This window comes from Scardinius erythrophthalmus (genome assembly GCF_964197995.2).
Source record: "Scardinius erythrophthalmus genome assembly, chromosome: 2".
In the NCBI taxonomy this organism is placed as follows: domain Eukaryota; kingdom Metazoa; phylum Chordata; class Actinopteri; order Cypriniformes; family Leuciscidae; genus Scardinius; species Scardinius erythrophthalmus.
The window spans coordinates 5266433-5279812 of record NC_138222.1 but is presented as its reverse complement, the minus strand read 5'-3'; the positions used below and the strand labels follow the sequence as shown (position 1 = coordinate 5279812).

Below are 13380 nucleotides of genomic sequence, written 5' to 3'. Positions count from 1 at the left end.
TAAAGACTGTTCTGTGAATGCAATATTTGTTAAGCTATAAGCTGTTCCTAATAACCTCTATATGTTGCACATGTTGCTTGCGGATAAATAAAGTTGTCTATTCATGATAATTTCTCATCTCTTAACTTTTTTATACTTAAAATACGTTGTTTTTGAGAATAGCCTAATAACCCCAATGAGTCTATTTCAAGCCTTCTTAGTATTATTTATTTCGGTGATCGGTATCGGCCAATAGTGATCGTAATCGTCCCGAAAAACCCTGATCGGAGCACCCTTATCTATAATGAGACGTTATGAACACTTTTTGTAATGAGAGTGTACTAAAACTAATATAAGAACTTCCCTGCAGGGAGAACCAAGCTGGTTTTAGCTGGATTTTCCAATAGGGTTTACAATGGGAAATGTTTCAAAAATATTCAATCTTATATAACTCCAGTTGTATTGCATAAATATAATGAAAATGTCCCTGACACTTGCTTAAGATGCAGTGAGTTTAAAAGTACGTTATATCATTGCATATGGGAGTGCGAAGAAGTCAAAAAAATTTGGAAAGGTGTGAAAGAAATGATTCTTGATGTTAACATTCCATTGTCACCTTAACTTTTTCTATTACATTTGTTTCCTAAGGAGATCAAGTTATATAGAAAGAGATATATATTTATAAATATATGCATTCTTCGAGCAAAACGGCTTATTTCTTTAAATTGGAAAAATATTTGCGCACCAAGTATAGGATGTTGGCTAAAAGAAATGGTAACAAATATGTCAATGGAAAAGATTACTTATATTTTAAGGGACGAATATACAGTTTTTGGGGACCTTTCAGATCATTCTTAAAATGTGGTGGACTTGGAAAGGTGTTAATAAAAGACTAAGAAAAGAGGAGGTATAGAAAATCAATGTAAAATACTGAGAGGCTGTTTTTTTCTTTTGGCTTTCTGTTACATGAAAATGTATATGTTCACGTGTATAGTTAAAAAGCAAAAAAAAAAAAAAAAGAATAAAAAATTTAAATCTTAGACGTACCTTGATCCAGTATGATGAGCTGAGCACTCGACTGCACATTACCAGCGTCATTCTCAGCTAAACACTGATAGAAACCTTCATCTGACTTGACCAGTCCCAGCACCTGCAAGTTCTGCTCCTTCTATAAAGACACAAACAAGAACATTGCAGTCAACTACAAGAAATGTCCATATGCACTCGCTGTTATAGTGCATTCTGTATCACACATTTTCATGACTAAAGGTCAACAGCATGTCCTAGCTGGCAACTTACAATGATCTTGAAATAGTCGCTGGGAATGACGGCATCACCGTTCTTCACCCATTTGATGGTGGGAGCCGGTGAGCCGGTGACCTCACACTCGAAGATGACGTCTGTGGCTTCATGAGCATATATGTTGGCAGGTTTCTTCAGGAACTGTGGGGAAGCTGAGAAGAGATGAAGAGATTCAAATGCCTGTATAATTTAGTGCTATTAATAACTTCGGAAAACAACACGATTTGCTTAGTTTTGACTCTTCTCAACCTCTAAATATCCTATCCCTAAACACCAGGATGGGGCTAAATATGTAACTCCTAATAGCCAGAGGAGAACGCAAAACCTCCAAAGGCTTGCCATTAGTAAATGAGGTTATTTGATGTTGGAGAAGATAAACATGACATAGATCATCTCAATAACAAGGTAGTGTGCAGCAGAATGATTCAGGTCTGTCTGCTAGGATGTAATTGGATTGTTGCCCTGTGTTGTGCCTGATTCGCTACCACACAACCACAAGCCAAGCAATTCTCATTACACATCACATGCATTACATCACATCCCATCACACAAAACATTACATAATATGCATGATTCATAACCTTAAATCGCACAAAATGCATATGTGTGTGTATATATATCTTGACATATTACACCGTGTCATTATTTATTTAACAAAAATAAAGCCAAAATGGAAAAGCCATGGGTGACAAACTAAATACACCCTCTGATTCACTTGCTTGTAGAGCCTCTTTTAGCAGCGATAAGTTAAAGAAATCGTTTTCTGTATGACAGTATCAGTCTCTCGCATCGTTCTGGAGAAATTGTGGCCCAATCTTCTTCAGTTCATTGAGGTTTGTGAGCATCTGTATATGTACAGTTCTCTTAAGGCCTGCAATTCGACTGGGCCATTGTGTAAACTCGCACTCGATCGGCTCAAAGTCCGGCATCCGACCAGCGCGGAAGGACTGTCTTTTCTCATGGCAAAGTATTTTTTGATTAAATGCAATACATTTGAATATGTATTCTCTCGTGATTTCATCTGACTCCATAAATGAAAAGGTTTTAATGATATCCGTGCATCATTAAAAGTGGGCGAATGTTTGACTACTCTTTTTAACTCTTTAATGAAAATAATGTCAAAGTCAGTTAGAATAATCAAATGTAATAATTTATTATGTCAGGTAAATGTATCATGCCAATTTTATAATCAATTCAAGGATAATCAATACTATAACATCAAATGCTCTAGATTAAAGAGAAGAGATGCGAACCTAACATTAAAATACATGGTGCTAAGAGTTTTGGTCACTCTTAACATCATGGGCCAACTTGAGTTACAAAAAGGCCCAGAGCCCTTTGCTGCATTTCATTATATAGACAGAACCTCGTTCACATGGAAACATCTGCTAACAATGGGAATTTACATTCAGAGTTGACACCTTTTGGGGGTATGAGACCAGTTGTCTAGAGACCACCTTCCTTTGTGTGCCAGTTATCTCTAAACTCTTAAAAACCTTATGACCTTTTGTTTTACTTATTTGGAAATGAGACCGTTGTACCAGTCGCACTGAGACATTTCAAATGATACTTAACATGTATAATACTCAATGATAAATATTCACATTAAACCTATGGATTTTTCAGGTGATCTTAGCATGAGAGAGAAGGAGTGGGGGATGAGGAGAAGGAATGTAGATTAGGATGATTCGGAGGTGAGACTTTCGTCTCGATAGTGCACAAGGGTGAGTTCAAATGTTAATTTCCAGTGAGGTCCTTTGTCCTCTCAGGGCCTCAAGTAGACTGCCTGGCATTTATCTAATTTCTCAAGTCTTACAGTTATTTCAGTCTTACAATTGCAACACCTTGATTATTTTCTTTTTCAGCCATTCGGTTGTAGATATGCTGGTGTGCTTGGGATCATTGTCCTGTTGGATGACCCAATTTCGGCCAATCTGTAGCTGTCAGACAGATGGCCTTACATTTAACTCTAGAATACTCTGGTATACAGAGAGAGGAGTTCATGGTGCCCAGGTCCTGTGGCAGCAAAACAAGCCACAAATCATCAACCCTCCATCAGCGTGTCAGGTGTTTGTGCTGATATGCTGTGTTCAGTTTTCACCATTGCACATTATGGCCAAACATCTCTACTTTGTAAAGTACTTTGTAAAGTAAGAAAGTCTTGAGGTTTGTTCAGATGCAACTTTGCAAACCTAAGCTGTGCTGCATTGTTTCTTTTTAGAGAGAAGAAGCTTCCAAACATGCCATTCTTGTCCGTTCTTTTTCTAATTGCACTTTTTTATGAACTTTAACATTTAACATGTTAACTGAGGCCTGTAAAGAGTCTGAATTGTAGTTCTGTGTTTTGCAGTTTCTCCGAGCATTGCACGGTCTGACCTTGAGGTGAATTTGTTGAGATGTCCACGAAGATTGGCAACTGTCTTGAATGTTTTCTCCTTGTGAATAATCTTCCTCACTGTAGAACAATGCACTTCAATGGCCGTATTCCCCTTCTCAGATTGATGGCAGCAACAATTGCTTCTCTAATATCATTGCTGATGTCTTTCCTCCTTGGCATTGTGTTTTAAAGGAGAACTCCAGTCAATTTTAACATTGAGCTCATTTTTTTGTAAATTTGGAGTGCTGTCAATACAGAGAACAACGACAAAAATCGGTGTTGCCTACACCGTGTTATCCTCTTTTTAAAATTTGCACCCTGTTGACTTCAATGGGGCAAGTTTTAAACCAGCTTTTAGCCTCTTAACATCCTTGATGTGTCATTACAAGTGCACAGAAAATGTGAGTGATTCCTTCAGAGTGAACACGAGTGAATCTGACTCCACAGTAGAAGTATCACAGTTGAAGTCCACAGTAGTCGATTGTCGAGTTCGGGCGCATGATCGTACATACTAATCCTATGCGCGTGAACTCGACAATCGATTACTATGGACTTCGACCGAAAACAGGATGTAAATACAGGTATGAGCGCTGACTGAAATAACATCATTTTTATCCATATCTTTCACATCTACTGCAGTCAGATTCACCCATGTTCACTCTGAAAGAATCACTCACATTTTCTGTGCACTTGTAATGACACATCAAGGATGTTAAGAGGCTAAAAGCAGGTTTAAAACTTGCCCCATTGAAGTCAACGGGGTGCAAATTTTAAAAAGAGGATAACATGGTGTAGGCAACACCGATTTTTGTCGCTGTTCTCTGTATTGACAGCACTCCAAATTTACAAAAAAATGAGCTCAATGTTCAAATTGACCGGAGTTCTCCTTTAAAACATACCCTTGAATGCTCTAGACCAGCAAACTGCCCAAACTTCTGCTTATATACGTGTAGAGCTGATCACACTTGCTGATGATCAATTTATCAAAGACATTTGATTAGCGGCTTCTTACCCTCTTAATTCTTACGGAAGAAGTTGGGGTGTACTTAGTTTGTCACCCATGGCTTTTCCAATTTGGCCTAGCTTTCGTTAAATAAATAATGACACAGTGTAATATGTAATGTGTTGTTGTTCATCAGAGGTTGTATTTACCTCATATTTAAGACCTGCCAAGGACCAGATGAATTTTCATTATGTCCTGACACATAAAACCATATTGCCCATATGTCCCCATCCTTTTGTTGTTTTTGTTATTCTTGATCTCATAAATACTGTATATCAGTAAAACAGACCACAAATCTCTTTTTAGAATAATACAATAATGAATGTAGTGAATGTGTTGGGGGTCACAATGAGCAAAGGGGAAAAACAGCAAATAAAGATTATGAATTTTCATGAAAATAAATATTTTTGTTATTGTCAGTATACATTCTCAAAATCACCATTTAAAGCTAGAATGGCTACATAAAGCTAAGATGATCTGAAATGCAGATTATTGGATCTAGCATATGTAAGATAAGTTGCAGCATCAGGACCACACTGACTGTGACTGAGGTAAGGTGATGAATGGCTGAGAGTGTGTGCTCCTGTAGTTTTGCTGAGGTCTGCACACACAACCTGCTGAAAAACACTTGTCACACACTGCTGGGTTCCTGCTCAAGCCGGCTCCACACGGGACAGATGGTTCATGTTTCAATCACTCAGTAGATCTCAAGCCCAGGGGCACATACACAGGGAAGCACTGTACAAATGTTACACATATACAGATATGTGATTGTAACAACTTCACTGCAAAAAATGCTTTTCTTACTTAGTATTTTTGTCTTGTTTCCAGTCCAAATATCTAAAAATTCTTAAATCAAGATGCATTTACTAAAGTAGTAAAAGGCCATAAGATATTATGTCTTGTTTTCTGGGGGAAATAAATCAAAATTAAGTGAGTTGTTGCTTAAAAAAAGCAAAATGATCTGCCGATGGGGTAAGAAAAATAACCTTAATTCAAACAGAAACAAGATCATTTTTCTTACCCCACTGGCAGATAATTTTGCTTTTTTAAAGCAACAACTCACTTCATTGTGATTTATTTCCACAAAAAACAAGACATAATATCTTATGGCATTTTACTTTTCTGGCAAATGCATCTTTGATTTATTTATTTTTTTAGATATTTGGACACAAGACAAAAATACTAAGTAAGAAAAGCATTTTTTTTGCAGTGTTTTGCATTATTGCTGGACATCAACAGAAACACACTAAGCCAGTTTTCACATTAAAGTCAACACGAAACAGAATTCAAATCCTATTTTACTTCCTTAAGCTGATGTACTTCCTAGTGTGAAAAACAATACAGCAAGACATGATTTTGTTATCAGGAACTTGCTGGATTGTGAAAAGTGAGCATTTTAAACCAAAATGGAGTCAGACCTGATCGCTGTTTTGCAGTTGGTTGTGGAGGACTGTTCACGTTGCATTACCGTTCACCAGAATACATTTTCTGCATTAACTATTGTCAAGATTTTAGAAAGGCTGTATTACCTACAAATGTGTCCAAAAACCATGCTTAAAAAGCTTTTATTTGGTTAACATTATTTTCCACTTTCACGTATCTTAGGTTATGCCAATCAAAGTAATTTCAGTGAAATAGCAAATTGATTAATGAAGATATTTTGAAATAATGTGTACGAGTGATTCATGCACAATAACAGCTAGGGATGCCAACACTATCTCACGACCAATTCGTACGAATGACAAAAAGGTGGCTAATTCATACGAATACGTACAACGTCACTCGTACGAATTTGTACGATTCGTCTAAACCCACGTGATGGGTAGGTTTAGGGGCGGGGTCAGGGGTAGGTCATTCGTATGAATTCATACGAATTGGGCAATTTGTAAAATATGTACGATTTTGCAAAACGAGTGATTTTTCGTATGAGTGAGGTCGTATGAATTCGTACGAATTAGCCACCTCGTAGAATTTGTACGTTTTCCCGTGAGATCAGGTTGGGGATGCACCGATATGACAATTTTGGCCGATACGATAACCGATAATTCTTTATATTTTTGGCCGATAAATCTAAATCCAAATTTGTATATATTTTTTGAGTGCCTGATTACAAAAACAAAAGTCTCATGTCCCAATCACACAATTATGATGTTCTCATGATAATTCTAAGTATCCTATATGACAGACTTGCATGTTGCACTTAACTGTATTTTCCTTTTTTGAAGTGATTCCAATCATATTTAAAGCAATTCAAAACCATCATCTGAAGAAAATAATACATTACTTATCGGCTTTAATGTAACAGCCTAATTTTCTTATCGGGCTGATAACGATAACATTAAAAATAAACATATATCGGCCGATACCAATATGGTGGCTGATATATCGTGCATCCCTACTAGGATCATGTATTAAGAAAGTAAATAATTGTGATTTGATGTTGACTTTAAGAAATAATTGTGAGGAAAGTGTGCTGAGACAACAGAAGAAAAGCTAAAGATAAAGCCAGAGCATTTGTTTCATGGTCACAGACCGGTTACGTTCCCTATACGTTCTACACAGAGATTATAGTGATGATAAAACCGTCTCGAATGACCACACAGCTCTTATCACTGCCTCACTTGCATTCATGAGCATGTCTCAGGTTTCCCGCTGTATTACAGACAATGTCAAAGCTCAACACACACTCCTGTTTCCATTCATCCACCCTGCATTTCAGAGTAGGCTGAGAAATAACAGCAGCCTACAAGCCAGTCGCTTATGTTCTGTGTGTCTCAGAAAAGACAGTCTATCAAAGTTTAATAAGATTCTGGGCATTTCACCTTCACTATAACAAACACAAAGAGAGCAGAGGTTCCCGGATCAATCTGACCCGCTCACACTTCTGCATGTTGACTAGTTACGTATGGTTGACATTTGAAATATGAGCAAAACAAGACATGAATGTTTTATTTCACATTTAAAACAAGAACACAAGAATGTTCGGGATTCAATAGAACTGCTCTCAATAGCATTATGCTGATTACCACAGAAAATATTTCTGATTTGTTAAAACAAACACACACGGTTACAATAACTTGCAATGGGAGTAAACAAGACATTCCAGAGGGATTACAAGCAGAAGTGTGAGTCTCATACTTGTGTTAAAGCATGAATTATTCAGCAAACACTACTGTATAGGCAAACTAACGTCTGGTTGTGTGTTTCCAGAGTAATTCCTGTGAGTGAACATGATACCTTTCTGGTTATTATGCAAAACTTACCAAGTTTACTGGCTTGATGTGTCACTGAAGTTGAAAGACTGGATATAGATCTATAAATATTACACCGTTTATTCAGCAATTATAACTCATATCGACATGCATCATGTGTCTTGTGGCTATACATGTATTTTTGCTTTTATGGACAGTCCTTATACTTGTCCTTGTGAAAAAAGTACACTTTATCATACTTTAAAATAAAAATAAAATAACGTATTATGGAAATAATATACTTAAGAAGTGTGAGCTGAAAGTAATGTTTTCTGATACATGTTAATTTAAATTAAATTAACTGCAATTAGTTTAACTTGACATGTAGTTAAGGAGGACTAAATTCTGTGGTCTTTAAAATATGGTTAAAGTGCATTGTTGAATGTCCCGACAAACATTTATGGTAAATTAAAATATATATTTGTAATTACACATTTGTAGTAATTAAATTAATATATATATCAACTAAGTGTATTATCAAAGAATACCCAAATTGTAATCAAGTACTTTAAATGTGTTTTTGTGTGTTAGTCAACGCATCAAAGTAAGTGTACTTCTTTAAAGCACAACAAAAGATCAATAAATGAAGATTTTTATAATAATGGGACTGTTGTGCTAAACTTTAAACTTTCTAAAAATTAAATAATCGGACATACGTTTAAATCATCATTTTGATCCTGGTTTTAATTTACATTTAGGATAGATTAACTAATCCTGCGGTTCCATTATTTTAAACTGAGTTAAATCTCAGTTTGGGATTAACTTTAAATATACAGATAAGGAGGTAAATTTTTATTTTATTTTAACACAATAACGAACAATAACGAATCCATCATGGCGGAAAAAAAAATAATACTTGTAGATGAAGGTTTTAATCACAGGTTATATTTGTAATCCCTGATTTGTAAATCCAAGTGGAGCAAAACAGCTGAAACTAAAACAAAAACTAGATCAACAAATCCTTGATTAGCTCTAAACTTATTTCATGTCTTAATTTGATCATTAACATGGACTTGGACTTAATGGACTTAAAATGGACTTTAAAGTAAAACTTAATTACTCTACTCAAGAGACCGTCATGAAAGTGTACTCTCTTTAAGAACACTTAGTGGCCTTTTATTTCATTAATATTGTATTATCTGCAAGTACCGTTTATTTATATATATGTATATATATATATATATGTAATATGCACATTTTTAAAGTGCACAATTAAGCACACTTCTTTTTCACAAGGGATCATCCATTGAAATTCTGAACTAGATTCCTAATTAGAACACGGAAGCAGAACCAAATTTCTTCCCTATTTTTATCATATTATTCAAACCAAAATGCATTGCAACCACACACAACGATCAGCAAACCGCCCACGTAAAAAGAAGAGCCGAGAGAGTGTTTGACACTCGCTTGTATCCTGGGATGAGCTCGGTTTGAGTTTGGCATTGCACCTCTTCTGTGAGCTGTTGGATTTACTATCGCTCCAACACAAAACCTCTCCCACCCACAAAGGCAAAGTAAGGGCCTGAACGTAGGGGCCGGCTGCCCTCCCGGTCTCTTTCATCTTTTCATCTCGTCACAGTGTAGGATCAATTCTCAGCAGACAGACAGATGGCTAAAGCTCATTACACACCACATATCTGCATGACATCTACAGTCCAGATTCTCTTCGATTCTTTGTAATTTCACACCTGTCTGAACAGTCCCTTTCATCATCACACAATCAAATATCATACACTTTAATAGAAGTCCCACCCAAAAGCTACAGCGCGAGCAATTACAGAGAATCCTACGTGTGTTTCTGCAAACATGTCTGAAGTGTGATCAGACTTATCGATTTATAGAGGAAGGAGCTTTACAGTGTGACATGACGATCAAGTCAAGTCACCTTAATTTATATAGCGCTTTTTACAATACAGATTGTTTCAAAGCAGCTTTAAAGAGATGGCAGGAAAATAACGCAACAAAGTTTGTTTCTAGAAGAAAATAGCATCACAGTCCTGCTTAAAGGGTTAGCTCACCCAAAAATGAAAATATTGGCCGACGCTAATATATTATATAACTATTGGCCGACTCTGGTCATGTGTGTGATGCTGGCCAATAGTGAGCCTCCGTTCTGACGTACAACCCAGAAGCGCTGCGCTGTTACACTACGTGAACTCACTCAGAGAAACACACAGAAGAAAATCAATAGTTGAACAAAGTTGTTATTTATTTATTTATTTTTTTCGCACAGAAAGTATTCTCGTCGCTTGATAAACTTAAGGTTGAGCCACTGTAGTCACTTGGACTATTTTAAACATTGTCTTTACTAACTTTCTGGGCCAGCAAGTTTCAATTACATGCCTATGAAGGAGTGAGACAGCTCTCAGATTTAATCAAAAATATCTTAATTTGTGTTCCGAAGATGAACGAAAGTCTCACGGGGTTTGAACAACATGAGGGAGAGTAATTACTGACAGAAGTTTCATTTTTGGGTGAACTAATCCTTTAAGTAAATTCAGTGATTTCAGATCATTTTTGTTGTAAAAAAGTTATTAATTTAGTTCATTTTTATACATATAGCCTCTCTGGCGAAGATCACTTGATTAGTCGTTTAAAGCGAGGTTTAAGCTTACCTCTCAGCGTGAGCTCAGTCCGGGCCTCGATGGATCCGTTGGCGTTGTCTGCCAGACAGTTGTACACACCGGCGTCTTCCTCGGTGAGATTAAAGATCTGCAGACTGCCTCCGCCGAGCACCTCGAAGCGGCCCGTGCTGTGAAGAAAAACACACGCTGTCAATTCTCTCCCTTCAGAAAGTTAAATGTATACTTAGCCCAACACTGATTCAATAACTGCAGTATAAATGCTCTTTCTCACACGCAACACAATGGAATATATCTTGCAAAGGGAGCATGCTCAGAGAAAAGGCGTGGTGGAGTGGTTTAGCCCATAAAGGTCAGGCTTTGTTATCAGAAGGTCTCTGGTTTGAACCAGGGGGAAACAATGAACCGGTCAGCATTGAGCCCTTGAGCAAGACACTTAACCCCAGGACGCTTCAGGACGATTGTATTATTACACTGCATGTTGCTTTGGATCAAAGGGACTCTTGTCTAACAAGGTAGTGTGATAGGATGAGCTTTATCTTCACACAAATATTGTTAGTTCACCTCAGAAGGCCAAAGTGTGTGTGTGTGTGTGTGTGTGTGTGTGTGTGTGTGTGTGTGTGTGTGTGTGTGTGTGTGTGTGTGTGTGTGTGTGTGTGTGTGTGTCTGTGTCTGTGTGTGTGTGTCTATCTATCTATCTACCTATCTACCTACCCATCCATCCATCCATCCATCCATCCATCTATCTATCTCAATAGTCGGTCTTAATTATTGACAGGTTTTCAACCCTGTTACCAATAGTTGTCTGAATACAAAAGGCATGTCTGAATATATGTATTTACTATTTTCATCCCTGTCACCAGATGTTGTCAGAATGCAAGACTTTTCTGAATTGTCTTTAATATTTTTCATCCCTGTTACCAAAAGTTGTTTGAATACAAAAGGCATTTCTGAATTTATTTATTTACTATTTTTCATCCCTGTTACCAATAGTGGTATGAATGCATGAAAATTCTGAATTTACTTACTATTTTTCATCCCTGTTACTACAAGTTGTATGAATACAAAATACATGTCTGAATATATATATATATACACTTTTTACATCCCTGTTACCAAAAGTTGTCTGAATACAAAAGACATGGGTGAATACCATATAAAAACCATGTGTGCTTTCTAGTAATAAACATTAAACTAAGAAAAAATATTTTTAAATATATTATAATTAATTAAAAATGGGTAACAGGGTTTCTTACAATATCTTGGATGTTTAGATGGCTGTGCTTGATAAAATGATTTCTGCAGCAATTATTTAGCCATTTCTTTGCCCTACTGACAAACTAATCATCATTCAGTTGTGGAGTTGGGTGAATTTTCGACATAGGGAACATGCTGTGATGCTGTGCAAGGCATCAATAGTTTAGAGAAAAGAAGAGAGCGTCCACAGTAAGAGGTAGAGGAGCCGACTGCTCTCTGACCCAGAAAACACAGAAAACAACCTGATCTGTCAGACATCGATTGGTATTAAACACCAGCATTCACACACTGACTATTTTTATTTCTCTGCCTATCTCAGCTGATCCATGTGTTGCATTCAAAATTAAACCGTGCTTGTATTACTTTCATTTTATTTACATTTTTGGGATAAAAAATAAATAAAAAAATCAATAAAAAAAAATCAGTGGAATTCTAAGGAACGGATTTAAACAGTTAAATCAACAGAGATGAGAGTACAATAAAGGCATCATGAAGTATGACAGAATATATAATAAATGAACACCTAAAGAAGAGCAAGTCATTCCTAAACCAATGCAAGTACCAGAATATCTATAAGAGCGTGGTTCAACAAATGTGACAGTTCTCTGGTGGATGTCCAAGGCTAACTCGACAGTATCCGAAACACACGCCAGAAGAGAGAGAGTAACTCAACGAAACTCCACCCTACCTCAAACATAACACACACCTCAACCCAAGGAAAAACCAGCAGGTCTCATGAAGGGGGTCTTTGTGCTTTTGGGCTAAAGAACACGCAGTGAAACACGTAGCCCCAATGAGGAGCTTTTCCACAGAAGACACACTTCATTCTTCATGTTTTCCTTTCATGGACTGTGACGTTATTACTCGTACGCTCCTTTAAGAGTGTGAATGCTGAAGCTCCACATCAGCTGCAAGTGTCTTATGATCTCCGCATGTGTATCTATAAGGGTCACTGTGATGTGAGGGAGGACAAGATCCTTTTGCATTTGTCAACATGTGGATTTAATCTGAAAGACTCACTTAGACTCCTTGGAACGGGATCAGATGAATAAATTAGGAATATATATAGACAAGTTGAATTTTCAGTGGTTAAAAACAAAAAGGACAAAAGAGACGATATAAGACAAAACTGGCTTATATTTTTCTTATCTTAATACAAGTAAATAATCATAATCTATTTTATTGATTTGACACAAAATATCGTGGCGACGGCATCAACCATTCAGCCCTATTACCAAATTTATCGTAAACTATACAGTAAATTACCTTGTTGCCAAAAGTTGTCTGAATACACATCACAATACAATTGAATACAAGTTAAAATCATGTGCGCTTTTTAGTTAACATTAATAAAGAAAAAATATTACAATTAAAAAAGGGCTAACAGGGTTTCTTACAATAACCTTGGTAACAGGGTTGAATGGCTGTGCTTGATGAATGCACACCATAATTTGAGTAAAAACTGATAAAATGACTTCTGCAGTAATTAATTTGCCCTATTGATGAACTAAAAATCGCTTATTTTTGTTATCTTAATATAAAGTAAGTATGATTTTCGCATGTGTCTCTAGTCAAGTGCCTTCAAAACTAATATGAGGGAGACACAGGCTTGGTGACTTGGTTTTA

General features: G+C 36.6%; 2 protein-coding genes across 5 annotated transcripts in view; both read right to left on the bottom strand.

The window, feature by feature from the left end:
• LOC308687271 (apoptosis regulator BAX) overlaps positions 1-13380 on the bottom strand; it is a 423052-nt gene that overhangs the window by 275611 nt on the left and 134061 nt on the right. The gene's annotated exons all lie outside the window — the stretch shown is intronic.
• neo1a (neogenin 1a) overlaps positions 1-13380 on the bottom strand; it is a 172593-nt gene that overhangs the window by 49229 nt on the left and 109984 nt on the right. For all 4 annotated transcript variants that reach the window (XM_081359651.1, XM_081359654.1, XM_081359652.1 and 1 more), the window contains exons 5-7: positions 10531-10667; positions 1279-1433; positions 1027-1147 (exon numbers count right to left, since the gene is read on the bottom strand). In XM_081359651.1, the coding sequence (XP_081215777.1) occupies positions 1027-1147; positions 1279-1433; positions 10531-10667 (413 nt within the window). The remainder of the gene's footprint in view (positions 1-1026; positions 1148-1278; positions 1434-10530; positions 10668-13380) is intronic.